Source organism: Alternaria ethzedia (assembly GCF_023757985.1).
Source record: "Alternaria ethzedia strain BMP 0044 chromosome Unknown scaffold_33, whole genome shotgun sequence".
Classification (NCBI taxonomy): domain Eukaryota; kingdom Fungi; phylum Ascomycota; class Dothideomycetes; order Pleosporales; family Pleosporaceae; genus Alternaria; species Alternaria ethzedia.
In genome coordinates, this window is record NW_026056226.1 from 210,831 (window position 1) to 237,231 (window position 26,401).

Here is a 26,401-nt window from a genome sequence, read left to right on the forward strand (position 1 = left end):
CTTCCCCCATTTCACGTCGCTTGGAGTAAAATCTCAGCGCCCGGCATCCCAACACAATGCCCGCAACCACAACGCTGCTGTCCCGGGCTGGGAGCCAATTGAGCTCGCGGGGGTCAATTGCCCTGCGCGGCGCCCTGCCCACCTCGAGATGCTCCGCGTACGTTAGCTTCACTCCCGCCTGGCATTGCCCACAATCCTCCGACGAGCATAGCTGACACGCCGTATACAGACGCACACCAGCCCTGTCCGCGCTCGCACGCTACTATGCCTCCAAGTGTGAGCACTCCCACCGCGTCTCTCGCGACGAGATACTCCGCTGGCCATCGCATTGCTAACGCAGCCTGCAGCCTACCCCTCGCACAGCGTTATCAGCATGCCCGCCCTCTCCCCAACCATGACCGCCGGAAACATTGGCGCATGGCAGAAGAAGGTTGGCGACTCAATAGCGCCCGGTGACGTCCTCGTCGAGATCGAGACGGACAAGGCACAGATGGACTTTGAGTTCCAGGAAGAGGGCACCATCGCCAAGATCCTCCGCGACGCTGGCGAGAAGGACGTCGCTGTTGGAAGCGTAAGTCGAGGTACACAAGCGTTCGAGGATACCATGCTGACTCTCGCAGCCCATTGCCGTTATGGTCGAGGAGGGCGAGGACGTCTCCGCGTTCGAGAGCTTCTCCATTGAGGACGCCGGTGGTGACAAGAAGGCCGACACTCCCTCCAAGGAGGGCAACGCCGCCGAAGCCAGCGAGCCCCCGAACACTGGCTCCAAGACCGCTCCCCCCGCCAAGGAGGAGTCTGCGCCCGCCGCCATCGAGTCTGAGTCCACCGGCGACCGCCTAGAGACCGCTCTCCAGCGCCAGCCTGCCGTCTCCCCCGCCGCGAAGAAGCTCGCGCTCGAGAAGGGCGTCCCTATCGGTTCCATCAAGGGCACTGGAAAGGGCGGCCAGGTCACCAAGGAGGACATTGAGAAGTACAAGCCTGCTGCCCCCGCTGCCCCCGCTGCTGGCGCCTCCGCTGCCGCCTACGAGGACGTCGAGGCTACCAGCATGCGCAAGGTCATTGCTACCCGTCTCCGCGAGAGCATGCAGCAGAACCCCCACTACTTCGTCGCCTCCAACATCTCCGTCTCCAAGCTCCTCAAGCTCCGTGAAGCCCTCAACGCCTCAGCTAACGGCGAGTACAAGCTCTCGGTCAACGACTTGCTTGTCAAGGCTCTCGCTGTTGCCGCCCGCAAGGTCCCCGCTGCCAACTCATCCTGGCGCGAGGATGGCGGTAAGGTCATTATCCGCCAGCACAACACTGTCGACGTCTCCGTCGCTGTCTCTACCCCCGTCGGTCTCATGACCCCCATTGTCAAGAACGTCAACGGACTCGGCCTCCAATCCATCTCCTCCCAGATCAAGGACCTTGGCAAGCGCGCACGCGACGGCAAGCTCAAGCCCGAGGAATACCAGGGCGGAACCATCACCATCTCCAACATGGGAATGAACCCCGCTGTTGAGCGTTTCACCGCCGTCATCAACCCCCCACAAGCTTGCATCGTTGCAATCGGCACAACAAGGAAGGTCGCAGTACCAGGCCAGGCTGAGGATGGCACAGCGAGCGTTGAGTGGGACGACCAAATTGTCATCACCGGCAGCTTCGACCACAAGGTTGTCGACGGTGCCGTCGGTGGCGAGTTCATGCGCGAGCTCAAGAAGGCCATTGAGAGCCCTCTCGAGCTTATGCTATAATCTGATTCTATTTTCGGTGCATTTGGGACGACTGTGTAACTTTACTATTGGGCTAGATGAGATTGGATCTCAGGGACAGACGATCTTATGTACAGCGGATGGCGCGTTTTCTATCCCCCATGATCATTTGTCCAACTGTCGTATTGCATGATAACCCCTTGTATGAAAAGATATCTCCCTTCTTCGAATCGTTTTGCGTCTGTTGTTGCGTAGTTGATCACCCTGCACGCCCGGACTAATGGTAAATCTAGACCGGGATTCTCGCCTGGAAACATTTCTGCGAACCGGGACGGTGGTAAGCTATATAGCCGGCATGTATATGCAAGACAATAGGTGAACACCACAGCTCAGTCATCCCACACCTGCGAAGACCACATGCTCGTATGGCCCCACAGACGAGGCATTGGAAGGGTGTGTGGGGAGCAAACAGGCTGGCTTCACAGCGAGTGAGAGCGATAACGTTATCTGTATATCGTCGTGATGGCGGTGGTTTCCTATTTTGAGTTCGTTCGCGCCTGCCTGCAACGGTTCTACGTCCTTCCCTCAATACATTGTCACTCACAACTTCACCAAGATGCTCTATACTACTCTCATCTTTTACCTCTTCTCAGCGGCAGCAATTGCCCTCAATTTTGATTGGGAGCGCGAACAGCTCACTGACGAGGATGCAGCTCGCAATGACGCAGTGCGCTTTGGTAGTGCATCACAAGCTGCGGCGCCTGCTGATTGCAAGATCATCCCGGGCGACGCTGAGTGGCCGGGCGAGGATGTCTGGACCTCTTTTAACGATACGCTCGGTGGTGTGTTACTGAAGCCGAAGCCGCTTGCCAGCGTCTGCTATACTGGTGAGGGCTACAATGCAGCGAGATGCGAACAGTACAAGAGTAACTGGGCGGGCATGAACCTACAGTGAGCTCACTCGTAACGCAACGCCACCCTTATTGTGTCATGCTAACTACGACAGTACCGATGATCCCACCAGTATCATGTCCCAGTGGGCATCCGGCAACACCTGCACACCAACCTCACAGCCAAATTCAAACTGTACTCAAGGTGGTTGGCCGGAGTACGTCGTCAGAGCCACTACGTTAAGACACATCCAACTCGCAGTCAACTTTGCTAGAAACCAGAACATCCGCCTTGTGATCAAAAACTCGGGTCATGACTTCAACGGGAAATCCATCGGTGGTTACTCCCTCAGTGTATGGACACACAACCTCAAAGGCATGACGTATGATCCCAACTACACCTCACCCACTGGATCTTATACCGGAAAGGCTGTTACTTATGCCGCGGGCACCCAGGCTTCTGAGGGATCTACACTAATGCGGCAGAAGAATATAGTCATAATTGTTGCAGGCGGTTCAACCGTAGGTATTGCAGGCGGATTTCTTCAAGGTGGTGGACACAGTGCCTATACCAGCTACTATGGTCTGGCGGCAGACCAAGTGCTCGCCATCACTGCTGTTACAGCTGATGGAAGGGTAGTTGAAGCACATGAAGGCGAAAACGCAGACCTGTTCTGGGCTTTCAGAGGAGGAGGTGGAGGTAATCATTCCCATCGAAAAAGGAATCCGACTGTCACTGACCAAAGACCAGGCACGTTCGGCATCATCACGTCCGTTGTCGTCAAAGCATTCCCGACCACATCGATTACGTCAGGTAGTGTTCGTTTCTCAACCACACCAGACCGCGGATCAAGTGCGCCTCCAATATCTGCAGAAACCTTCTGGGCCGGTATGCGCGCGTACTGGGAGTTTTCGATCGCCATCTGTGACGCAGGCGGCTTGGGTTACAGCTTCATCTACCCAAGCAGTAGTAGCACAGGTCTTACCTTTACTGTCAGTATTTCGGTTCCCAACAAGACTACCACTCAATATCGGCAATTTGTCCGCCCATTGCTTCAGAAGCTCAATGATCTCGGTATCCAACAACCTATGCCGACACTCAAACGCTCTCTCACACCATCTTTCTCGTATGAAGACGACTCCACAAACGAAGCATCGCCTTTTTCCAAGAGAGTAATAGGCGAAACAACAGGCCACACGCTCATAGCATCCCGCTTCTTCCCTCGCATCACCTTCTCCACCCCCTCCACACTAGAAACCTCCCACCTCGCCATCCGCCACGTCGTCGAAAACGGTTCCCTAAGCTTCCACGGCATGAACTACGCGCCCACGCTCTCCGTCTCAGCAAACCCAAACAACAGCGTAAACCCCGCGTTCCGCACCACAGTCCTCCACGCACAAGCCTACGAATCAAACGCGCACTGGGACGGCAAAGCACCCATCTTGTCGCACGAGGAGCTGACAGAAAAACACCAGAGACTGCAGGGGTATATGCAGGGTTGGCGAGATGTAACGCCCGGGAGTGGGAGTTATATCAATGAGGGGGATGCGCAGGATTGGGAGTGGAAGGACGCGTTCTTTGGGAGTAATTATGAGAGGTTGGCTAGGGTGAAGAGGGAACATGATCCTGAAGGTGTGTTTTGGGTGATTGGAGGCGTGGGGAGTGATGAGTGGGAGGTTAGGGATTTAGATGGGAGGAAGAGGGAGGGGACTGTTACACAGGATGGGAGGTTGTGTAGGGTGGGCTGATGGTGAAGAGGGGAAAGGTACGTGCTGTGGGAGGACATGATCTTCAGCTATGCTATCTCGATAGATGGTGGACAGAACTGGTAAAAGCCATGATTTTCAAGAATAACTACAACCAAGCCATCATTAAGCATCATGGGAAGCTCCGTTGTCGATCTCCGGAGGCTGTCGTACCACTACATCGGAGTCTCGGTGCGTTTGTCCCTCCGCAGTCTCACATACTGGACGCCTGAACCACGGAAAACGTGAGCGAATCATATGCATTATGGAAATGCACAAGAACTCTTTTGGAACAACGAGGGAGAAGTCGGAAACTCAAAAGTAGGAGCAATAGATAAATGGAGGGTAATACACCATATGGCTCATGCGCCTTCCAACTCTTTGGCCCCAATACTCCGACTCCTACTTTCTTACACTTCTCCGCCTTGATCCACGCAACCATGTCGCCTACTCCATCCCTCTCCTCAAAAGTCATCCTGATAACCGGCGCAAACAGCGGCATAGGAAAAGCCACCGCCCTCTCCCTCGCCACCCTAAACCCAGCACAACTCTGGATCGCGGCTCGCAACGTCGCAAGCGGCCATGCAGCCGTCGCTGAGATAAAAGCTGCAGCACCGGCCATCGATGTTCGATTCGTAGAATGCGATCTAGCGAGTTTCGACTCGGTAGCAAGAGCGGCGAGGGAAGTGGTGGAGGGTTGTGGAGGGAGGTTGGATGTTTTGATGCTGAATGCTGGGATTGTATGTCTTCTCTCAACCTTTCTAGCTTTTGCTGTTCTGTTCTTTTGTGCATTGGGATGCGTGTGTTGACTAACCATCTTCTGCGACGGTAGATGGGCGGTCACCCCGGCACAACACCTCAAGGCCACGAACTGCAATTCGGCACGAACCACGTCGGCCATGCCCTCCTCCTAAAGCTCCTCACACCAACCTTGCTTTCCACTGCAGAAACCTCGGGCTCAACACCACGCGTCATCTCCGTCAGCTCGCGGGGCCACGCTCACACCGCCGCTCTACCAGACGGCGGTATCGCATTCGACACGTTGAAGTCTTCCCAAATTGACTTGTCAGGCGTGAACAAGTACACGCAATCCAAACTCGCCAACGTAGTCTACGCGCGCCAATATGCATTGCACTACCCGCAGATCCTCTGTGTGGCCATCCATCCCGGTGACGTCTTGACGGAAATCTTCAACAAAGGCGCTGAAGGGGGTGACGAGCAGATCAAGTATCTGGCGAGGGAAGTAGCGCCTAAGAGATGTGGGTCGCTGGAGGAAGGGATAAAAAATGGGGTTTGGGCGGCGACGACAGAGGGGGTATTGAGTGGACGGTACTATGAACCTGTGGGTGTGTTGGGTATGGGGAGTAAATTGTCCAAGGATAGAGTATTGGGAGAGAGGCTGTGGGCGTGGACGCAGAGAGAGATCGAAGGGATGGGAGCTCTAGGGAGAAGGAAATAGATGCTCTTGATTGGATGGTTTTGGTTTTGTAACAGATGTTCTTGAGCTGTATTGGTCCCTTCAGGTATAAGAATGTGTCTTCTTGTCGGTCTTGTGCCTGGGTTTGGGATTGGCGTGAAATTTGATGACTTCCGGGCTGCCGTCCAGCCGCCATCTTCTGCATGTGACGACGACTTCGTTCGTGAGATCTCCTCTTGTCGTTGCTTCCACATCGTGGAACATGTTATGCTCCGGCATCAAAGACCAGCTATACGAATCTTCCAAATTGGGTATCTCTGAGAGAGAGAAGCCGTCTCCAGCGTTATCCCCATAGCGAGTATCTTGCTCTTCAAGCTCCATAACCGTTTCCGCGATATTTGCTGCCGTGAAAGAATCCCACGTTCCTTCCTTCAGCGGGATCACCCGCAGGAGCCGAATAGCATGGAGGCGGATGCGATGGTATCGACACTTGATAGCCGTGTAATACAAAGGTGCAATAAAGCCGTACTCGCCAATCGAATCGTGGAGGTTGACGTTATCGGGTATGGATTTTGCCAAGGTGTACTCTTCGAAGATGTGTATGGCATGCACAAGTATCGTGAGAAACGTTTGAGTATACATTTCGTAGTGCTGCTCAGAGTGCACTTGCAGACAGCCGCACATTATGCCCGCCATGGCATGATACATGAGTAGCAATTTGAGGACTGATGGTTCGCGGCCCGTTGGAAGCTTTGCTGGCGGCGTCTTCCCGCCGAACGCCCACAGTTCATCTGGTCTCCTCCCAGCAGCTAGGGCTAGTTTGTCGACCGAGGGAAGTGTGCTCAGATACGCATCGTACCACATCGCAAGAGAGGTCGTGATCTTTTCTTGTCCTGCTGTAACCGCAGCAATTTCATCTTTAGTGCCTGGCCCCATCTTTCGATATTGTTGTGCTATGAGAACAATGCCGTGCAATAGCACATCAAGAGCGTCCTTCGCCTCCTCGATAGTCGTAAAAGTAGGGTATGGTATCGTGTTTTCTATCGGCTGAAGAAATATATCGAGATCTTCCAGACCGGAACCGAACAGATTATTTTGCATATGTAGGGTCGCGAAGCTGCGCACGATGCCTTGGTCGATGCTCTTTTCATATGATGCCGGCTTGATTACAAGGACGCCATCGTGCGAGCGATCTTTCTTCGTGGTCATGTTCATCAGGACCTTTAGACCGTTCCGTAAGTGTGATTCGGCCAATTGGTATTGCCCGCGGAGGTATTCAAGCAAGGTAAATAACTGACAGGTGACCAATATGATTGTGACTGAGGCTTTATCTCCACATCGCAACAGCGGCTGTAGCGACTGGATTGCTTTGCCATATTGTTGAAGCATGAACTTTTCCCTCTCATCCGGAGCTTGTGCCGAATCGAAACTGCATCTGTGCGCAGCGCTCAGCGCAACAGCAGCATGAAGAACCGCCGGTTCTGACGACGCTGCTGGTAGCACGATCGAGTTCCAAAACTTCGATGCAAACCAACCGGAAGTTGTGTGAACGATGCGGATCCTGTATAACTGTAGATACCTGAGTTCCTCGACACCCAGGACTTTGGTTGGAGGTTTCTGGATCGATGTTGACACCAGGCCGTATCTTTCAACGTAGGTGTTCCCTCCGCCACCCCACAGTCCGTAGCCCTCGCATGTCCGACCAGTGGAGCGACAGCGAGAGCATACAGGCTTGGTTTCGTCGCACTTGACTCTTCGCGCTCTAGTCGATGTCGGTAAGCGTCCATAGGAACAGATCTCTACCCAGATCGCTGCAAAACAAACAGCCAATCGGTTGAGTACCGTATCATTGGACAAGGGAGTCCACTCACTTGCAGGTTCCGCACCCTGATTTGGACTTCCTCCGTACAACACCTCTTACAGGTTGGTACGCAGCTTTTGCAGTCACGTGTTGATTCGGTGTGTTGGCTTCTGGCTGCATAGCGAGTGCGATATCCAACTAGAGTGATGGACATGAAGACGTCGCCCCAACTCGTTTTGCGGAGATATTTAGCGGTTCAAATAGCATGTTTCAAAGAAGACGCAGGGAATGTTGCGAGACAGTTTGGAGGACGAACGAACAGCCTGTCAGCCCTAAGCTCGCTAAACTTCGGGGAAGGTAGGCCGGACCCCTGCACACGCCTTGCCACTCTCATTGGGCCGCTCGGTACAGCTAGATTATGATTGCTCGGCCCCGCCGGTGGGGGAGAAGAACCTCAACACCTGGCAACGCTTGATAGCTGTTGCATATTGTGTTGAAACCTTGCCAAACTTCGTCTCTATACCGATTCGTTATAAAAGGTGCTACATAATCACACATGAGCCCTTTGCCTGCTGTTTCTCCCGCTCCTTCTCATCCATAAGCGCCACTAGGGCCTCAGCTCGCGGAGACCCAAAGACCCAATTAAAGATGCCATGATCCGTTGTTATCAACTCATTCTCGTCAACATGGGAAAATCTTCGAGCACCGTGTTGAATGAGCAGTTCACAGCTCTGGTACCAAGCGCTCATGAGACCCGCTGGAGGCCTCGTTCCATTCGCTCCAGAAGGTAGCGGCCGTGAGACGGTCTTGTCCATTGTAAGTAAGAAGAGGTGCCAAACTGACTTGCTGTCGTTCAGACGGGCAGGCTGGTTTGGATTTGCCCCACGTTCGAGGAGTAGCCGTACCACTGCAAAGGTGATAATACGAAGTTAGTGTCTGTCTCATACGCATTTTGCGCAGTCAAGACTTACTATCCACATTCACACTTGGATCGTCGCGCTTGGAGTGGTATTGATAGGTGATGTTTGTGCTTCGGCGTGGACGGAGCGCGTAGTCCAGTAGTGGTCGCCCACACTTTCGCGCATTGTTTGGGTTGGCGTCCAACTTCGCACGAACGTACTTGACGAGGCGGGCTTGTACAGCCAGTGCAAGAAAGTTGCAGTTGTATTCCTCACGATGCATATCATAACCACTTTCGCCGACTGCAATGCGGGCCCGCGTCCAGTGGTTCCCTGTACCACGTGCGTGGTGAGTATTGACGCGATCCACCTCATCGAGGACCTCTACTAGGGCTGAGGTAGGGCTTGGGTCGGTTCTCTCGGTTTCGTAGGCGTAATAGAGTAGCTCTTCCGTTAAGCCCATAACTTTGCCGGTCGACAGTCGATTACTGTAGTCCATATCCGGTAGTGATTTTAGCATGACAAGGCATATGTTGCACAAAGTAAAGTTAGAGCTAAACTCGGTCTTCAAGTTGGCCTGTAGTTGGTGGTAGTAGTTGTCCTGCAAGAACTCGGCAACGGTCCGGTGGAGGAAGTCGACCGTAGGACCCGAGAAGCAGGGATGTCTGGAGTGACACAGTTAGAAAGTTACAAATAGGCGTTCGTTTGATTGAAAAGAGCCCGAAGCACTGCATGTATCTTCGTGCGACGGCTGGAGATGCCAATGTCAAAAGAATCGCTTTCGGTCGTGTAGCACCTGAGTAGATGGCCATAAGCTTTACTTACTCTTGGTCATCAACAACGAGAAGATCGCTACATCTGTTCCGAATGAGCGACTTCCACTTGGGATACTCACTTTTCAAATTGTCTTCGCGAATGGGCCGTATGGGGAGGTTGGTGGCATAGGCGGGGTTCTTGCGTTGGTGTTCTAGCAGAGAGAACGCGTATAATGGTAGCGGTTGCAGCTCATCGACCGTGATCAAGAAGATTTGTGACATCTCTTCAAGATACTGAGGCTTAACAGCCTTGACCATGCGCTCAAAGTACGCCTCTAGATCTGCTGGGAAGAGATTGACGATATTCCACAGCATGTCCACACCTTCATCTCGATCGACAGCGTGTACAAGGTCACGAGTAATGAGGAAGACCCATAACCATACGCCCTGCGCAAGGTCTGCAATCACGTTCATTATTGATACGCACGTGGTATCGGTATTCGCCAGGCGTTGGAAGTTCTCATTCTCCCCGAGGAGACGCTGAACATGGCGTCCCATGTCTTCTTTGGTAAAGCTCTTAATGTCGAACGTGCGAGATGTGTTGTTGAAATACCTCTCGAACACTGAGCGAGGCCGTGTTGAGGCACATATCTTGATGTCTTTCGATATAGAGAGGAATTTCAGAGCACTGACAACGTCTTCCTCAGCCCCGTTGTACTCGTCTAAACCGTCGATGAAGAAGCAGAACTTGACTTCCAAATCTTTCTGGATAGCGATGCGCGCGAAAGTAGCTTTCAGTTCTTCCACGTCCCACTCTTCGTGCTCTAGACGGTTTGGGCACACTATCTCGATGAGTCTGGGTACCGATTTGAGTATCTGGTACAGCAACGATTGGAAAAGTCCTACTTGGCTCTTTTGCATTTCGTAGCCTTGATTCCAGAAGTAGTAGCTCGCCGTGCAGAGTTTGGTCGTGCCTGCCCAATCTTCAAGGCATTCGAAAGTGCGAGGATTTTCAGTCACAAACTTCATCAGAGTTGATTTGCCACTGCCTGCCTAGATCGGCCACGTTAGTGGAAGTTGAAACACTAGAGAGATCATCTTTACCCGGCCTGTAATGCAGAAAAGTCCATCATGTTCGTCGGTGCTCTCTAACCAGACTGTGAAGGGAGTCAATGCTTTGTCAAAGATCCATGTGTTTGACGCTTTATCAGCTTCCGGTATTTGACTCCACCGCCTGCGCAGGACGGAGAAGTAGAGACTTCGTATAGTAGCGATTTGCTTGGTGCATGCCGTGTGCTCTTTGCCAAGTGCATCAAACTTCGTCTTCAGGCTAGTCAATTGCGCGACATGCGTAGCGCCTTCGCTCGTGCGAGTTTGTGCTACGAGTGTGAGTATTTCGTCTCGAATCTGATCCAGCTTAGCGTCGTAGCTGATTGCTAAGGCATCTTGAGCCGTCTTCAAGGCGTCTAGTTTGGCTGATAGCCAAGAGTAATGATCACTAAAACACAAGTAAGTCAGCATGCGTTCTGGCTAATAATTCGTTCTCCTTATACAAGGAATCCTCTGAACAAGTCTGCAGACTGCATGGGATGAAACAAGGAGACTGAAAGATGTGGCGTGAATTCAGGCTCTAGGGTGTCCCAATTCCCCCTTGTTCGAGATGGGCGTATGCAGCTCAGAACGCTACCATAATCTCCATTGACATACCTCCGGATAATTTGTTCAACATTCACCCGAATACGCTTATCTAGCGCATCAAGCCTTGCTCGTAGAGTCTCGATGTCGCGTTGTTTCCAGAGGCCTTGAAAAAGCACGCGACTGCTTTCAAGGGTCTTCGAGCGACCTTTGCGCACATGTAGTCGTTCGATGATCTTGTGCAAATCTTCGGCTATGTTACGGCAGTTTTTTACCATGCCCATGATGCTTTTTTCGTGCGCAGAAAGCTCTTGACCATTGGATCGCAGCTTGTCTACTTGCGCATGATATTTTTCGACGTCTTCCACGATAATCTCCAGCTCTCGCACTTCTGCAGTTGTACCGTGAAGGGAGTCGCGCACATTTCGAGTCTCAGAAGCGAGTTTGATGCCGAAGTCGATAAACGATAAGATGTTGGATACCAGCCCGATGATAGCGAGTGCCTCGGCCATCCTTGACGCCAAAGCGAGCGTACACTTCCTGCGGGTGCGGGCTGATGAAGAGTGATGCTGCTAGGGAGCTGAGCGACAACACAGCCCCACAGGGCTTACGGTCGCTCTGATCCTATTGGAGGAACCGCAGAGGACCCCATGGCTGAGCGCTTACCCATGCGGAGTGTTTTGGGGCGGTGACAATGCCTTGCAGACAGCCTTGTATCGTCAGCTATCCGAACTGAGCCGAAAGCTCTCTTCGTCTTTTGGCAATACGGTCGTGACGGGAATTCCAAAATCGTCCGTCAACAAGGCACCCAAAGTGCGAATTGCATGCACTTCCACCATCACCAGAAGTTTTGTTTGGAAATTCGTTCGGCGAGGCTGCGAAACTGTAGCGTTATTAGTCTCCCGGAACTGTTCAGTGAAGTTGAAACACTTCGAAGCTCCACGACGCATCGATGGATACTGAGCGTTCACAGGATGAGAACAGCCAGTCGGTTGACCATTGCGCAGCTCATGTTTATAGCTGGCTGATAATTGGTAGATCGAAACCTGCACATACATCTCCGCAAGACTCTGTATCTCAGCGCTCGTCATCCGATCTATCCTCCCACGACGTCTCTGTGGCCCGCCCCGAAAATGTAGAGCGCAACGACTTGAAACCGCTCGTCGGTTGGAACCTGAACAGCCAGACTCCAATGTGGCAGCACGATAATGGCTGTATTCGAATGCCTGTTCGATTTATCCGCTGGCTTCCAGAGGCCCTACTCAAAATGGTCGAGGGCCTGGTGTCTGCTATCGCCAACATGATGAACACCGTCTTCGAGTGCATGCCCTACCCTGTCAGGGTAGTGATTTGGTTCAGCTTGCATGCGACAATGATTGTCAACGGAATCTTCCTTGGTATCGCGCTGAGTCGCAGGGAGTCTGCATTTGTGTCATTTGTTGTTGAGGCTGCATCGATATCCGTGTGGGCGGTTCTCAATCGCAGTGTTATGGGAAGGAGTTTCTCTCAGGATAGAGGCGAGGCGGTGTAATCGAGTGCACTCTCCATCCTGTTCCGTTGATTGAATAGTCGGACAGTTTCGAGGGGGAGGAGGTATCCAGAACATTGCGCAAAGAGGCAGCTGGCGAAGGGTTCCACCGCCCCACTTTAATGACGGAGTTCAGTTGGAGAAGGAAAGCACAACCACGCAGACCAGAAGGATGGAAGCAGCGGAACGTATCATTGTAGTTCCAAAACTGGATATCGTGTTCGTTCATCTATGGACTAGTCTATCATAAGCATCGCATTACCATGATCGTCATCACAGAGAAAACAAGAAGAAAAGTCGAACAGAGAAAACTTTCCCCTCGGCGCCAAACGTAGCCCTTTAGTATACCACGCCGACCAAATGCTTTTCACTTTGCCGTTACGCCTTCGCAGATGCCTCTCCGCTTAAGAAGCCTCCTCAACGCCGTCTGGCTTTTGTGCCTCGGCGTCTGTCATCTCCGCGTCTTTTGGCTCTTCCGCCGGCGGCGCCTGATCCTGCTTCTTAGCCTCGGCTTCCCGCTTTGCGCGCTCAAGCTCGGCTTGCTTAGCGGCATGCTCCTTTTGGTGCTTCTCCATGGCCGCTTGTCGCTCGCCCTCAATCTTGTCGTTGTAGCGCTGGATGATGGGACCGGCGATGGAGCGGATGTCCTCCTTCTTGGAGACGTACTGTGCCTTTGACGCGTCGTCACCCTCGTCGTATAACCATTCCTGTGTAGATGTCAGCGCAGTCCATGTATTGCATCGTTATTGGACTTACCTCGATGGTCTCGAGCTTTGTGTTGAGCTTAGCCTTCTCTTCGTCACTGGCGAACTCGGCGTAGACGTCGAGAATCTTGTCCTTGAGCTCGTAGATGAAGCTCTCGAGGTTGTTCTTCTCGTTCTCGGTGTCTTGAACGAGCTTGTCCTCCATGATCATGGAGTTCTCCTTCTCGGCCAGGGTCTGCTTGCTCTCTTCGTCAAGCGAAGCAGTTCCGGCTGATAGTGGCAGGTCACCCTTGCGCTGCTGCTTCTTGACCTTGCGCATCTTCGGTGGCTCCTTGGCGGCGTCCTTATCAACGTCCATTGCCTGCGCATAATTTGTTAGCTCATTTGTTACGTGCGCAGAAGCAGGACGCGCAAGTACAGGATCAGCGTCAGGCTTGTGTCGTTTCGCGGCAGGCTCGGGCGGGCTTTGCCGCCCGTTGCTAGGATCAGAAGGAAATTCGGAACGTACATCACCCTCTTTCTTCTCTGCTGACGGAGACTCGGGAATTGGCTCCTCGACTTCGGTTTCCTCGACGTAGTATCCAGACTCGACGTTGAGCACACCGTGCACGTTGAGGCGTGCCTTGAGTTTGCAAATCATGAAGTCACCCTTGGGGTCCTCCTTGACACCCTTGACGGAGAAGCGGCCGATCCAGGGGTTCATCTTTCCTGGCAGTTGCTCGGGCTTGGCGTACCTGGCCTCGAGGTCGAATGGGTGTTTCCGGTAGAATGTGAGGATCTTGGTTGATGGCATGACGTTGCCCTTGTTGAAGACGGTCAGGTTGGTGTCCTCATCCGGAATGTCCTCTGACTTCTCCCATGTGAATTCAACGGGGTAGTTGACCATGTCGTGGACGGAGAAGTCACGGACACGGAATACTGGAGAGAGGATGGCGCAGCAGAAAGCGCAGCCACGAGCGACAGCCTCGTCCTGGTTGAGGGTGAAGGAGAGCGGCTTGCCGAAGTAGTCCTGGATCTTGGCCTTGAGGACGGGTACACGTGTGCAGCCACCAACCATCTCGATGGCGTCGATATCGGCAGTGGTGAGCTTGGCCTCGGCGAGAGCCTGCTCGATAGGGGCGGTAGCACGGTCGATGAGGGGCTTGATCAGTTCCTCAAGCTCCTCGCGCTTGAGCATACCGCGGACATCGACGTCGTTCATGATGGACTCGACGTTGATGGGGGCCTGGTTGTTTGCGGAAAGGACCTTCTTCAGCTTCTCGACACCGGCCGACAGACGGAGGCGGGCCTTGCCGTTCTCCATTACGTCGATCTTGTACTTCTCCTTGAACTCCTTAGCGAAGTGCTCGACAAGGGCCTTATCGATGTAGCGGCCTCCGTAGTGGCGGTCCCAGGCGCTCGACTTGACGGCGAGCTCGCCCTTCTTGAACTCAACGACGGTAGCGGTGTAGTTGCTGTGGCCGATGTTGACGAAGACGACTCTCCGTGGCTTCTCCTCGGGCGCTGGGAGGTCCAGCTTTGTGATTCCCCAGCCGAGAGCGACTGCGGTGTTGTCGTTGATGAGCCTCAGGCACTTGAGGCCGGCGATGTCGGCGGCGTCAAGGATGGCGCGACGCTGGGCATCGGTGTACCAGACGGGGCAGCTGAGGACGACATCGTTGACGGGGAGTTTGAGTTCGGCAGATGCTGTGGCGCGCATCTTGGTGAGGAACATGGCGGTGATCTGGGTGGCAGTGAACTGCTCCTTCTTGCCCAGATATGTCACCTCAGCGCCGACCTGGCCGCCCATGTCGATGAGCGGCGCGGATATGAAGTCTTGCTCGACCTGGACATCGGGGTCTGTGAGGTTGCGGCCGGCGAGGCGGACGAAGGAGGAGACGGTGTTCTTGAGGTTGGAGATTTCCTGGTTCTTGGCCGTCTCGCCGACGTATCTGCTCTTGGGGCCGAAGCCTACTAGCGATCTGGGAAATTGTGAGTGGATGCTCGTTGTGTGCGCTGCGTGCGCTGGGGGTCTACTTACGGTGTCGCGCGGTTGGAAACCTCATTTGCAATCTACTGGCGTCAGTATTTTGGTATGCAGTATGCGACCGGGGCTACTCACCACATCGACACCGCGATTCCGCGCAACAGCAATGACGCTGTTGAGCGTTCCCAAATCAACACCTACTACAGACATGTTTATCTCTGATGGCGGGGTATGTGTGGGCAAACGTGGAGGGAGTGTGTGCGGTGAAAGTCGTGTTTGGGGGGTCGTGTAAAAGATGGACAGACACGGGTTCGCAAATTTCAAGTGACCGCTGCGTGATGACTTGCTGGCAATACGTCGAAGAAAAGAGAACCTTCTCGACAGGCCCTGTTTTAGCGGGGTCACTAAAGAAAGTGTTGCGGAAGGCACGGACCACGCAAATCGTCCAACAACACGCTGCGTCATATCCGCTCGCACTCGCTCCTGCCGTCTCCGCCGACGCGTCTCGAGGCCGCCAGCGTCTTCCAACACAACCCCCATGGACGCCTGCACGCCCGCCTCTGAGCACCCGCACGCGTCGACCCTCTGCGCGATAAGATAGCTGACATCAGCATGGCCCAAATCCCCCCGTACCCACTCTACAACCGCACGTACAACCTGTACCGCCTGTCCCCGCTCCACTGCCACGACACCCCCCTCCTAGTCGACGCCTCACTTCGCACCCATGCCAAGCGCCTCAAGGAACAGCTCAAAGGCGACAGCGTGCGCGGCGTGCAGGTCGACTTTGCCGCTGCCGACGACACCGCGAAACTGGGCCCCCTGGACGAGTGCACCTGGGAGCTGATTGGCGATGAGGATGCCTGGATTGACCGACATCGCCAGTCGATGGACCCTGATGCCTCACAGCTGTCCTCTGTCTCCCAGCTCACCCCAGAGCGGGCGCGTGGACTGCAAGTGAGCCTCGAGTACGGGAAGCAGTCGTACAATGCGCTCCTGCTGCGCGACCCGGGCGTCACTTCCTCACAAAACGGCTTCACGTCACTGCCCCTGCTACTCGTAAAGATGCCAGGCCCAATACGCGACATCTTCCTCAACTACCTCCGAACCACCTTCGATGCCCACGTTGCGCCCTTGAAGCTGCCCTCGCCCTTCATCACTTCGAGTCTCGAGACCTACTTCAGGCACCTCGCCGCGAGGTACTCGACCCAGTCCATACAAGACATTATAAGACAGCTGCACATTCAATTAGCATTCCCCAATACTACAACTATCCTCAAACACGTAGAGATCACAGTCGCAGGCGGCGACATCTCTGGTTTCGTCGACAGGGGCAGACTGCTCAAGGACACCCACGATAAACCCTTTACAGCTGCCCTGGCCGCGTATCTTCGGCAGCATCTCGCCCTCGACATATCGCACCCCAAAGTCCAGATATCCCGAATAACCTGTAACAGCTTCCACCTCGGCACCGAGCGTCTCAAACTCGTCGCGCCTGATCCGCTAGCAGACACATCCTTCTCCGATGAAGGCGGCGCATCACAAGACGCAAGTGCGAGCGAACTCGCCGTACAAGAGCTCTATACATCGTTAGTGCGAGAGGCTGCTGGCAGCGGGAAGTTTCTGCCGGAGGAATTGACCAGCGTATCTAGAGAAGAGACGCCATCCTCCATCGCAAGCGCTAAAGCGGGGCGCAGGAAGAGAGCCATCAGCAGCGCTGCTGTCACCGATGGCAATAACAAGAAGACCAAAGGCAGAGGGAAGGAGAACAACCGGAAGCTCAATGGCAATGCCGGCATGGCTGATGTCTAGGCACACCTAATCGTGGGTAGCAGTACGTTTGTTTAAAGCGCGTTGAATGTTCTTAAGATACCCATTATCAAGTTTCCAGCAATGAAACTATTGCATCTCACCCCATCTTCTTCGCGCCTCAAGTCGACACGTGCCACGCTTCCATGCCACGTCTCTCTCACTGCGATGTCGCCACCAGACCACGATCGGCTACATCAAGCCTCACATTGACAAAATTCTGTCCGTCCACTCCCAACACTCACATTCCCGCCACGGCAAGATGAAGTCTTTCCCGATGATACTCGTCCGCGAGTTCAACGGACGAGACATCAGCTATCGTGTTGCGGCCCGACGAGCTCGCAACTACTGGGTATGTCGTCCAGCTACTGCTCTAGCATGCGCCGTATCTTACCTCCACACATGCCTTCGACATGGGCACTTGATAAGAGCCATCACATGCTAAAGCTCACAGGAACTCCTCGCGAATGTGCACAACATCTTCGTCAAGCCGTGGCAACGCTACAACGCGCATCTTCATTTCGACGATCATGCTTGCGACGACCGGATGAGTCCGAGCGAATGGGATGCTGGAGGCTACTTCGATCCTGAATTTGTAGTGGACGGCAGACTGGTACTATATGTACACTTCGAACAAGTGGAACCACCGCCAGAATCTAGCATGGATGCACACAATTCTTTTGAGACGGAGGAAGAGGATAAGCTATGGTACCGGGGAACATATGGCGATCAGGGTCTCCGAACAAAGGTAATGTCGTTTGAAGCTTGTTGGAAGATTCGATTGACACGGCATAGAGAAAATTCTTGGAAGACATCGAAGATTATCTCGTGGAATCGAAGCAAGATCCGTCTACGCCCTTTCCAAAGGGACTGCCACACAACCCCTTCAATACAGAGCCGGTCCTCAAGTCAACCTATACACTCAAGAGCACACTCGCGTTACCGGTTGCTGCCAACGAGGTGGTGACCGTAGATGACCCGAGTAGCAAAAGTCATCTTGACACTGGCGTCGTGATTGGGCGCGCCCTACCACAAAGCTGCCTTGACCCCAATGTCCGCCCTGTCGTTCGCGCTATAATCAACAAAGTCGGGGCTGTAGTGGCTTACATTCCCAGGAAGTACTCAAAACAGAGCGCAACCAAAGGAGCTATACAGATCGCGATGACGCACGTGGAATATACACCTCAACTAGAAGAGTATCCGTCTGGTGAAGAGAGAACACAAGCCATAAAAGCTATGATCGAAGAGCGAAATGCACCCCGCAACACGAACACCCTTCCGGGTTCCCGTCTCTCTACCGTCAGTCCATCACCACCAGTTGTCTCTGAAGCTACCACATCTGAGGTGTCATTCGTCGTCGTCGATGATACCGAGCATCCAGGCCTGTGCAAACAAGGAGTCGTCATCGGCCATGCGAAGGAACATTGGTGTCTTACACCACACAAACGTCCTGCTGTTCGTGCAATGCTGAATAAGAAGAACGCCGTCATTGCATTTGTTCCCGCACGACACACTGGACATACGGAAAGGAATGGTGAGATACAGATCCCGCTGAAGGACGTGGATTTCTCGAGACCGCTTGCAGCGTTGTCGTTCTCGAAGATACCTGATGCTATCAGAGACATGATCAGGACGAAGAAGGAGTCAAACGAGAAGTCTGCGGTGCATGGGTCAGCTGGTCATACGGGAGGCAAAGTGAGAAAGAGGAGAGCAAAGCAGACCGTAAAATCCCTTGCGTATGTGGAAGACGAGGACGAGGAGGGCTCCATTTCGGACACTACAGACGTTCCCGAAGGCGGTGTTCAACACTGAGCGAAAGCCGCTTTACCGTATATGGGTGCTTGGTATATACAAAAGTCAGTCATTACTAGGTACACAATCAGGTCACGGACTTCTGATGTCATTCTACCCCCTCTCTTTCCCGTTTGTCGTTGCCTTTGCGTCCGTGTGACTTCCACTAGCAGTCGCTACACGCACGCGCACAATAAATATCTCTCAAAGAAACTCTAACTGCTCGCGATATCTCTCCTTCGTCACTCAGCTTCGTATATATACTCTGCCATTTTCAAGTTCCCACCCCAATACTCACTACCGCGATTCGAGATGTCGACCATCAGCCCTACCTTGATCGAAGTCAGAGACTTTGCAATTGGTCCTGACTTATACCGCCGACGCGCGTCTGACTTGAGCGACTGGGATGATCTCATCGAATACACGTTCAACGCTTTCAACCGCGATGAACGCTACTTTAGACTGCACTTCCATTTCTCTCGAGAAACACACTGTGTAGAGGACGAACTGTTGACGAAAGAGGACTGGAATGACGGTATCTATTTCGTTGGCGCCAACAGACTGTTCTTTGCCCATTTCGTCACGAGGGCTCGACATGAACCTCGAGGTTACTACAAGAGGAAGCAACCTTCACCTTCACCAGCCAGCCCTACGCCTGAGCCTGGTTCGCCGGTGGTACCTTGGACTATGCCGCCGCTGCCGCCAATGAACGAGCAAGGAGTTTACGAGTACCCTCCGGCGAACGATACACCTGCTCCACCTGCTCCCGCACCTACACGTCGTCCAGCAATACGTCCTGGCGGTGGACCTCGACGTGGACTTGCTCATGGACGCGGACGTGGACGCGCACCACCACCATCTCAACGTCCTGCACCTCGGCCAGTACCACCACCAGCTCAACCCGTTCCAGCCGTCCGTCGACCAGCCTCCCAGCGACCAAACACCAACTCGACCAATGTATACACCATTGGTCCACCAATACCGGCTGATCGGTACCCAAACTCAAGGTACTTCTCCTCACCTTTCACCTTCATTCCCTTACAGCCTGCTCCACCTCGACCACGAACACATGCTCAACAGTACAGGGCCCCTCTTCCAAGCTCAGACGCACCGGTAGCTAGACCCGCGGCTGCGACATCAGCTTCAGCAGCACCCGTTCGCGTTCCTGTCGCCCCAATGTTGCCTCCTCAACCAGCTGTTCGCCAACCGGCTGGCGGATCTACGTCCCGTCTGCCGACTACAGGCAGTACAAGCGGTCAACCAATTGAGATCTCATCTGCGGAGGAGTCATCAAGCGATGATTCCAGTATGGATGTAGACTCTGATCAGCATCCGGGCTCCCATCAGCCCACCGCACCTCTACCGCCGCCGCCGCAGGACGAGGACAAGATGGAACTCTCCGACGACCCCATATCCGACTCCGACGCGCAAAACACTCCCCTGCCTCCACCAACGTTCGATGAGTACGCGGACCTCCAGTACCCCGCCGTCCGGCCTTCACCACAACCACGATATGAAGGCCAAACCGACGATGAGGAACAAGATCTCACCCTCCAATCCCCACTCTACCCAATTCCGGAATTCGAAGAGAGGCCAGATGATGAGCACGAAGACCTCACCCTTCAGTCGCCGCTATACCCAGGTTCTGAGTTCGAACAACCACCGGATGAGGAAGAGGATCTCACCCTCCAATCCCCACTCTACTCCAACTCAGAGTTCGACCACCCACCAGATCATCAAGTCGAAGACGAGCAAATGTCCGTCGCCCCCACGTCACCAGGATCAGGCGGCCTCTTCGTGCGCGACGAGACAGAAGCACAAAATTTCGAGGCGGCGTTGGCATGGGAGGACGATGGTACACAGCGGTCCGTCGCCGAGTCTGGGCTGGGACAAGAAGAGGAAAGGCCGGACAGTGAAGAGGAGGATGCGATGACATTGATTGCGTCTCCTTCTGCTGCACCTTCGTCGGCTGTGCCTACTTCGGCGGGTACGGGTCTGTTTGTGTCTAATGGGAGTGAGACGAGGGGTTTTGCGGGCGCTTTGGAGTGGGAAGAGGATGATGCTGATGACGGCGATGAGGAGATGGAGGATGAAGGGGAGGGTGGTGTGGAGGTTAGGAGGCGATAGAGGGTTGAAGAGATTACGTTTGGTGTTTGGAGAAGTCGGTTGAGGACTACAAAAGATGTTTGCTTGTACACTTAGCATAATACACCGGGGATTGAAGACTTCACTGGCTCCTTGTGTGTACTTGTGTCCGTGTGTATGGAATTGACGGCCTCCGCGGTAATGTGAGTCGGCTACTACAAGCTTGTCAGTCTCCACATGTTCTTCATCCGGGTTTTACCTTGTCGCCGTGTCATCGCATGTGCTGCATAGTAAAAGGAACACACTACTTTCTCATAAGAAGAAGATGCATTCATTCAGGTCATAAAGACGTCGAGGATACGTAATAGGGAATCATAAAGAAAAGACAACCGACGAGAACGATACACCGATGCGACTCGTCTAATCGCCCAGCGCCAACAGCCAGTCACCTCCCATAGCCACCTCTTCCTACCATCATGTATCCACCTCAAGTATACACACTCTCAGTAAAAGAATTGACCTGCAGCCCCCTCTCAGCCATATCCGCATTTTCCAAAAACTTCAACTGCATCCACACCAAATGCCCCTTGACACGATCCAACTCCGCCCTAATCTCCTTAACAGGCCTAACCATGTCATACAAATGACCCTGTTTATGTTCCTTATCACCCGACGGATTCGGCGTAAACTTGTCATAGTCCTCAAACGTGAGGATGTTGTCATCAGGATCAGCGTGGAACAGCGACCTGAACACCTCGGTGTTGGTAGTCGCGCGCTCGGTCCATTCGTCCCAGAGTTTGGATGACAGAGGGTCAGAGACAAAGTCTGCTTCGGGGCCGGGCATGGGGTCGTTTGGTGAGTTTTCGCCGGGGGGTTGCGCGTTGGGGTCGTCGGCGGCGTTGAGGGATTGGGGTGGGAGGAGGCCGAGATGTTCGCGCCATAAGCTGCTGCGGAGTTCGTGGGCGAGTTTTGCGGCTTTGTAGGGCTTGCCGTCCATTTCGATGTCGATCTCTGCGGTGTCTTGTAGGACGATGGAGAGCTCGGAGTCGTGGAAGCCCAACTGGGAGCGATCGTTGATGTTGGAAGATCCGCAGATTACGGTCTTGTCGTCGACGATGCAGATTTTGGCGTGGATGTAGAGCTCCTCTTGGAAGAAGTGCTCTTTCTCCTCCTCTTCTTCGCCTTCCCAGGCTTCCTCGCTGGGCTTCTTTTCCGTAAGCATTGCGTCGTCGGCAATCGAGTCTGGGTCAATAACACCACCCTGATCGCCTTTGCCCACGTCTTCTTCTTCGTCCATGTACGCTTTCCTCATCTCAGCAGCTTTGCGTCGTGCCTCGTCTCCTCCCTCTTCCGGCGGTGCTTCCAGCTCGTCAATTTCAGCTGCTTCCAGATCCATGTAAGACTTCCCGGACTTCTTCTCGCGCTCCTTAAGCGTGGGTGTGACATTGATACGGTCGTATGAACGAAGGTTGAAGAAGAAAATGTACTTTTCTGGATCGACACCAGCCTTTTTGATCTGTCCGTAGATGCTTTCTTCTCCTCGACAGATACTCTTGAATTGATAGTCCATGATAGCTCGTGTTCCAGCAGCGGCCTGATCTCGCAGATCTCCCGCGAATCCTGGGATTGCTGGAATGACAATGACGATTTTGAAGTTGCGCTGCTCTTTAGCTGCTGAAACGATGGCGTCGACCATTGCAGCTCCGATCTGGTTGTGGACAGGGCTTTGGTCGTGTTTACCCGTTGCCGTGATGAAAAATTGATTCTCAATGTAGACATAGTGTTGCGCCTTACGGATAACCTCACAGTATGCGTTCTGGATACTCTGCTCATGAGGATCAATGCCCATACTCCAGTCGCCGCTACTTCTGACTAGTTGCGCATGTACAGTTCCACGGTTGTCGAGGTTCTTGCTGTTCAGCTGCGTGAGGGGATGATGTACATATTGGCCAACAGGGAACTTGGGCCGTTGCACTCCGATCAGATCTTCGTCGGCGCCTTCACGTCCTTCCATGGTGAGCCAGTCGTATCTCTCGTCCCGCTTGTACTTTTCTCGCTTCACGAAGTTCCATCGCAAGACGAAATGCTCAGCGATGTCGTAAACCGCTGGGCCAATGACACCCATTGCGACATCGTGCCATGGCATGCGACCGAACTCGAGCTTGTTCAGCTTGTTCGATTTCCAGTCATCAACGCTCTCAAAGTCCATGATACGGTTATTGTTGTAGTCCTGACCCGGGAAGATTTGGTTTTGAACACCAGACGGGTGGGCATCGGCAAGCGGGTGCTGCTTGTCGTCCCATCGGCCGTAGCACAAGTCCAGTCCACCGATGAAGGCCATAGCATAGTCGATGACGATGAACTTCTCGTGATGCGCCCAGTAGAACGTCATGTCCGAAGCATTCTCGAAAACGTTGTGGTCGGGATGTCTCATCACCTTGATGTTTCCGTACCCAGGTTCGCCTTCTTCAAACAGGCCCATGAGTGCCTTCTTGGTGTGCTGGCTGTTGCATGTGAGAGCCGCAGAAACCTGAGTAAGTATAAGCTGCTATTTATTCGACGCAGATTGATGACCTCACCTCCTTGTACACAGAAACATAGATTTTCACACCAGCCGCTGCACGGCGCTTGAGTACTTGGTCCAGTCGAAATTGCTGGTTATAGTAGGGCGGTCGCTTCAGGAAGAGCTCAGGGCTGAGCCACCAGTCCGCAATGTAGATGGTCTCTTTGGCCTGCTCCAGTGCCTCGGCAACGGCCCAGAAGTAATCCCTACCATCGACATACCACTTCACCAAGTTGTTGTCGCGCTCTGGCGCAAAGCTATGGAAGCGGTGATTCTCCGCGATCTTGCTCCTCTTGGCGTCCGTCTCCTTCTCATGCTCCTCGTCGTGGCGATGGTTGGCATTGAAGAGGTTGGTGAACTTGCCGATCTTATGCTTGATGTGCACAGCCTTAATATGCGCACCTCGTAACTTGGTGTGCTCGAGCTTTTGCTCAATCTCCTCAATCTTCTCAGAAGCGCGATGGTTGAAGGGATGGAAGAGCTTCTTGAGGCCCTTCTCTTGGGAAGGCATGTTGGCGACCGTGCGCAGCGATCAGCAATCGCGCGGGGTAGCGATGGTAGAGATGGTGAGGCTGGAGAGGGAGGCTGGGGAGTGAGGCGTAGGCGACGGAGAGGCGATCGGTCGCGTGCACTGGTCTTGTACTGACCCACAAGGATGGAATAACCTGTATTCACTGCGCTGCACTTGGCAGGTAAATAGGCATGGCGCGATCTCAGCCGCCGGAGGGACCGATTGGTGACGTCATTGGCGGCTAGCCTTTCCGAGCAATAGCCATCATGCACCTCCCTCAAGCGTCCATCGCGGTTGAGGCTACAATCAGCCCGGGGGCTGGGAATAACAACCCGAAAGCGATCCAGCACTGGGTTCCTGATGCCACTACCATAGCACTACAAGAAGCTTGTCTCCTCGGTAAAACCAATTGATCAGATTCAGCATGCGCGACATCATGACCATGGGAGTTATTTTTACCCCGCGTAGTCGGCCCTCCGGCTGCTTCATCCCACTTCCGAAACTAAGCGCGTCCGCGCGGCAGAAAAGGCTAGTATGCAGCGCATGAGCTGAGAGAAAAGTCTGATGATCTGGGAGCTTTGACAAAGAGGAGCGAGTGGGTTGAAGTGCATCTTCAAGACATCGTGAGATGGATCCCATGAGCTGCCCATGGCACTGCAAGACACGTTATCTGAAAGCTGGAGACTCAACAATACTACAAACTAATATTTACGATAAAGAGTCAGAACTATATCCATAGCCATGGTCCAACAGTAATCTCATCAGTTCGCCGAAAGCCTCCGGCAAACCACATCCTACATCAACACACATCAAGCATTGCGTCTAGTACAGTCTTAGTCGTAAGGTCGTTAGTCGTAAATCGTGAATCCTGAAATGGCCATCCCAGAGACCGTTACCGACGCGGCGCTCCAAGAATTCAGGAAAATGGGAAGAGAACAGGCGTTAGTTGTGGCAGAATGGCAGTCAATCAAGCAACAACAACGACCGGCCAGCCGTCTTCCCAATCAAGATAGTTGTATCCAAAGAAGAACTGATCAGCTGCATAGCCGACGCTGGGACGAACTGCATCAACGTTAGCTTGGTTTCAACGCATCGTATCCAGTCTTTTGCTTACCATAGTGATAGTACAACACAGTCCTCCCATCCTCAGGGTTGACCATAACGCCCTGTCCACCAGGTGCATAGACATCGCCATGGCTAGCCAGAATCGTCGTACCACCATTCTCTTCAAGACAACTCTTGCCATCCTGATCGTAGAAAGGCCCAGTAGGAACGTCCGAGCGGCATACAACAACGTGGTATACCTGACCCTCAGGAGCAAGACCTCCTGGAGTTTCTGGCGTATTGCAACACATACCCACGCTGTAGAACATGTAGTAAAAGTCCTCTTCTTTCCACATTATAGCGCCCTCAGCGACGGTAGCCCCGTAAGTACTATTCCGCACCATGTTATTGATGCGGTTATTCTGCTCGGCCCACCCGCCAAAAGCCATGAGGTCGTCGTGCGGGAAAAGCTCGACCTGGAAGATGTCGTCCCAGAAGGAGCCGAAGGTGAAGTAAATGGGGTCTTTGGGCGTCTCTTGGAAGACAAAGGGGTCGATGAGGTTGTACTTGTCGGATAGGGGGAGGCCGATGTCGCCGTGGTCTTGCCAGCTACCCGGTTCGAGGGACTGCGACGTTGCGACGCCGATGGAGGAGTTTTGGAGACCGATTCGGGAGACGGAGTAGTGGCAGTAGAAGGTATCGCCTCGCTTCATTACTGAAGGTGCCTGTTGTGTTGGTTAGGATGATGCGTGGCAGATTAAGATCTAGTAGAGGGAGAATGAACTTACCCAGATGTCTTGATCCGGATGGACCTGGATGCTGGTACCGTTTTGCAACAACGCGCCTTCATATTCCCATGGTCCTCCCAGGGATGGCGCACTAGCAATGGCAATGTTACCGCTAGTCGAGAAACGCCAGTACTTATTGTTCTCATATATGACGCTAGGGTCATGAATCCAAGAGCAGTTGCCGCGACATGGCTCTGGGTCGGGATAGTAGCCATCAGTTGTAGGACTGCCAGCTTGAGGGTCCTGAGGATTAGGATTAGGATTAGGATTTGGCTGAGGATGCGGTACAGGGACTGGGTTTGCGATTGCGCCCTGTGTGAGGAATGGAATGAAGGTAGCGCTGGTGATCAGTAGCGCAGTAAGGAGTGCAGTCGTAAACCTTGCCGGTCCCGAGTCCCGGATGGTGTTTCCAAAGCGCCTCATGATCGAAGATGAGTAGTAGTAACAAGTGTTGAATTCAATGGGTGTTGAAGGAATAGATGCTCAATCGCAGATTTTATACAAGAAGGGTGAAGTACGTCAGGGGTCACGAAGCGACACTTGGAGTTGAAGGCAGCTTCGTTCGCAACCACAATAGAGGGCTGACGGACCTGCCTGTTTCTGACGCTCACGATGTAAACGGCGGTGGGATTGGCTTCGAAAAGTGTGGTTCTCGTGACCAGGGTACATGTAAAGGTTGTATAATGTGAGTGGGGATTGGTCGGCGGAACTCTCGTGCGAGCCCCCACGACCAGCTTTCATTGTGTGAAGAGCGCATAATTCCATCATGGGACGTATTTTC

General features: G+C 53.4%; 10 protein-coding genes across 10 annotated transcripts; 6 read left to right on the plus strand and 4 right to left on the minus strand.

Moving 5' to 3' along the window:
• Nucleotides 1-56: 56 nt before the first annotated feature.
• On the plus strand, nt 57-1,733 carry MRP3 (Component of pyruvate dehydrogenase complex, mitochondrial; the record flags this gene model as incomplete). Its single annotated transcript, XM_049380836.1, has 4 exons — nt 57-157; nt 230-276; nt 348-571; nt 621-1,733. 4 exons carry the CDS (start codon nt 57-59, stop codon nt 1,731-1,733), a joined length of 1,485 nt encoding a protein of 494 aa, XP_049229467.1.
• Nucleotides 1,734-2,307: 574 nt separating this feature from the next.
• Nucleotides 2,308-4,330, plus strand: J4E87_009259 (uncharacterized protein; the record flags this gene model as incomplete). Its single annotated transcript, XM_049380837.1, has 2 exons — nt 2,308-2,642; nt 2,698-4,330. The coding sequence occupies 2 exons, from the start codon at nt 2,308-2,310 to the stop codon at nt 4,328-4,330; spliced, it is 1,968 nt and encodes a 655-aa protein (XP_049229468.1).
• Nucleotides 4,331-4,767: 437 nt separating this feature from the next.
• J4E87_009260 (uncharacterized protein) lies at nt 4,768-5,786 on the plus strand (the record flags this gene model as incomplete). Its single annotated transcript, XM_049380838.1, has 3 exons — nt 4,768-4,953; nt 5,160-5,586; nt 5,773-5,786. 3 exons carry the CDS (start codon nt 4,768-4,770, stop codon nt 5,784-5,786), a joined length of 627 nt encoding a protein of 208 aa, XP_049229469.1.
• Nucleotides 5,787-5,846: 60 nt separating this feature from the next.
• J4E87_009261 (uncharacterized protein) lies at nt 5,847-11,504 on the minus strand (the record flags this gene model as incomplete). Its single annotated transcript, XM_049380839.1, has 7 exons — nt 5,847-7,495; nt 8,102-8,452; nt 8,517-9,109; nt 9,270-10,252; nt 10,304-10,697; nt 10,907-11,387; nt 11,501-11,504. The coding sequence occupies 7 exons, from the start codon at nt 11,502-11,504 to the stop codon at nt 5,847-5,849; spliced, it is 4,455 nt and encodes a 1,484-aa protein (XP_049229470.1).
• Nucleotides 11,505-12,766: 1,262 nt separating this feature from the next.
• On the minus strand, nt 12,767-15,242 carry HSP88 (Heat shock protein hsp88; the record flags this gene model as incomplete). Its single annotated transcript, XM_049380840.1, has 5 exons — nt 12,767-13,069; nt 13,119-13,427; nt 13,485-15,027; nt 15,087-15,118; nt 15,168-15,242. The coding sequence occupies 5 exons, from the start codon at nt 15,240-15,242 to the stop codon at nt 12,767-12,769; spliced, it is 2,262 nt and encodes a 753-aa protein (XP_049229471.1).
• A 402-nt stretch (nt 15,243-15,644) lies between these two features.
• Nucleotides 15,645-16,841, plus strand: J4E87_009263 (uncharacterized protein; the record flags this gene model as incomplete). The annotated part of the gene is made up of 1 exon (XM_049380841.1): nt 15,645-16,841. One exon carries the CDS (start codon nt 15,645-15,647, stop codon nt 16,839-16,841), a length of 1,197 nt encoding a protein of 398 aa, XP_049229472.1.
• A 259-nt stretch (nt 16,842-17,100) lies between these two features.
• J4E87_009264 (uncharacterized protein) lies at nt 17,101-18,650 on the plus strand (the record flags this gene model as incomplete). The annotated part of the gene is made up of 3 exons (XM_049380842.1): nt 17,101-17,190; nt 17,293-17,586; nt 17,634-18,650. The coding sequence occupies 3 exons, from the start codon at nt 17,101-17,103 to the stop codon at nt 18,648-18,650; spliced, it is 1,401 nt and encodes a 466-aa protein (XP_049229473.1).
• A 1,155-nt stretch (nt 18,651-19,805) lies between these two features.
• J4E87_009265 (uncharacterized protein) lies at nt 19,806-20,756 on the plus strand (the record flags this gene model as incomplete). Its single annotated transcript, XM_049380843.1, has 1 exon — nt 19,806-20,756. One exon carries the CDS (start codon nt 19,806-19,808, stop codon nt 20,754-20,756), a length of 951 nt encoding a protein of 316 aa, XP_049229474.1.
• Nucleotides 20,757-21,201: 445 nt separating this feature from the next.
• On the minus strand, nt 21,202-23,788 carry J4E87_009266 (uncharacterized protein; the record flags this gene model as incomplete). Its single annotated transcript, XM_049380844.1, has 2 exons — nt 21,202-23,244; nt 23,294-23,788. The coding sequence occupies 2 exons, from the start codon at nt 23,786-23,788 to the stop codon at nt 21,202-21,204; spliced, it is 2,538 nt and encodes an 845-aa protein (XP_049229475.1).
• A 967-nt stretch (nt 23,789-24,755) lies between these two features.
• On the minus strand, nt 24,756-26,043 carry J4E87_009267 (uncharacterized protein; the record flags this gene model as incomplete). The annotated part of the gene is made up of 3 exons (XM_049380845.1): nt 24,756-24,850; nt 24,903-25,557; nt 25,621-26,043. The coding sequence occupies 3 exons, from the start codon at nt 26,041-26,043 to the stop codon at nt 24,756-24,758; spliced, it is 1,173 nt and encodes a 390-aa protein (XP_049229476.1).
• Nucleotides 26,044-26,401: the final 358 nt, after the last annotated feature.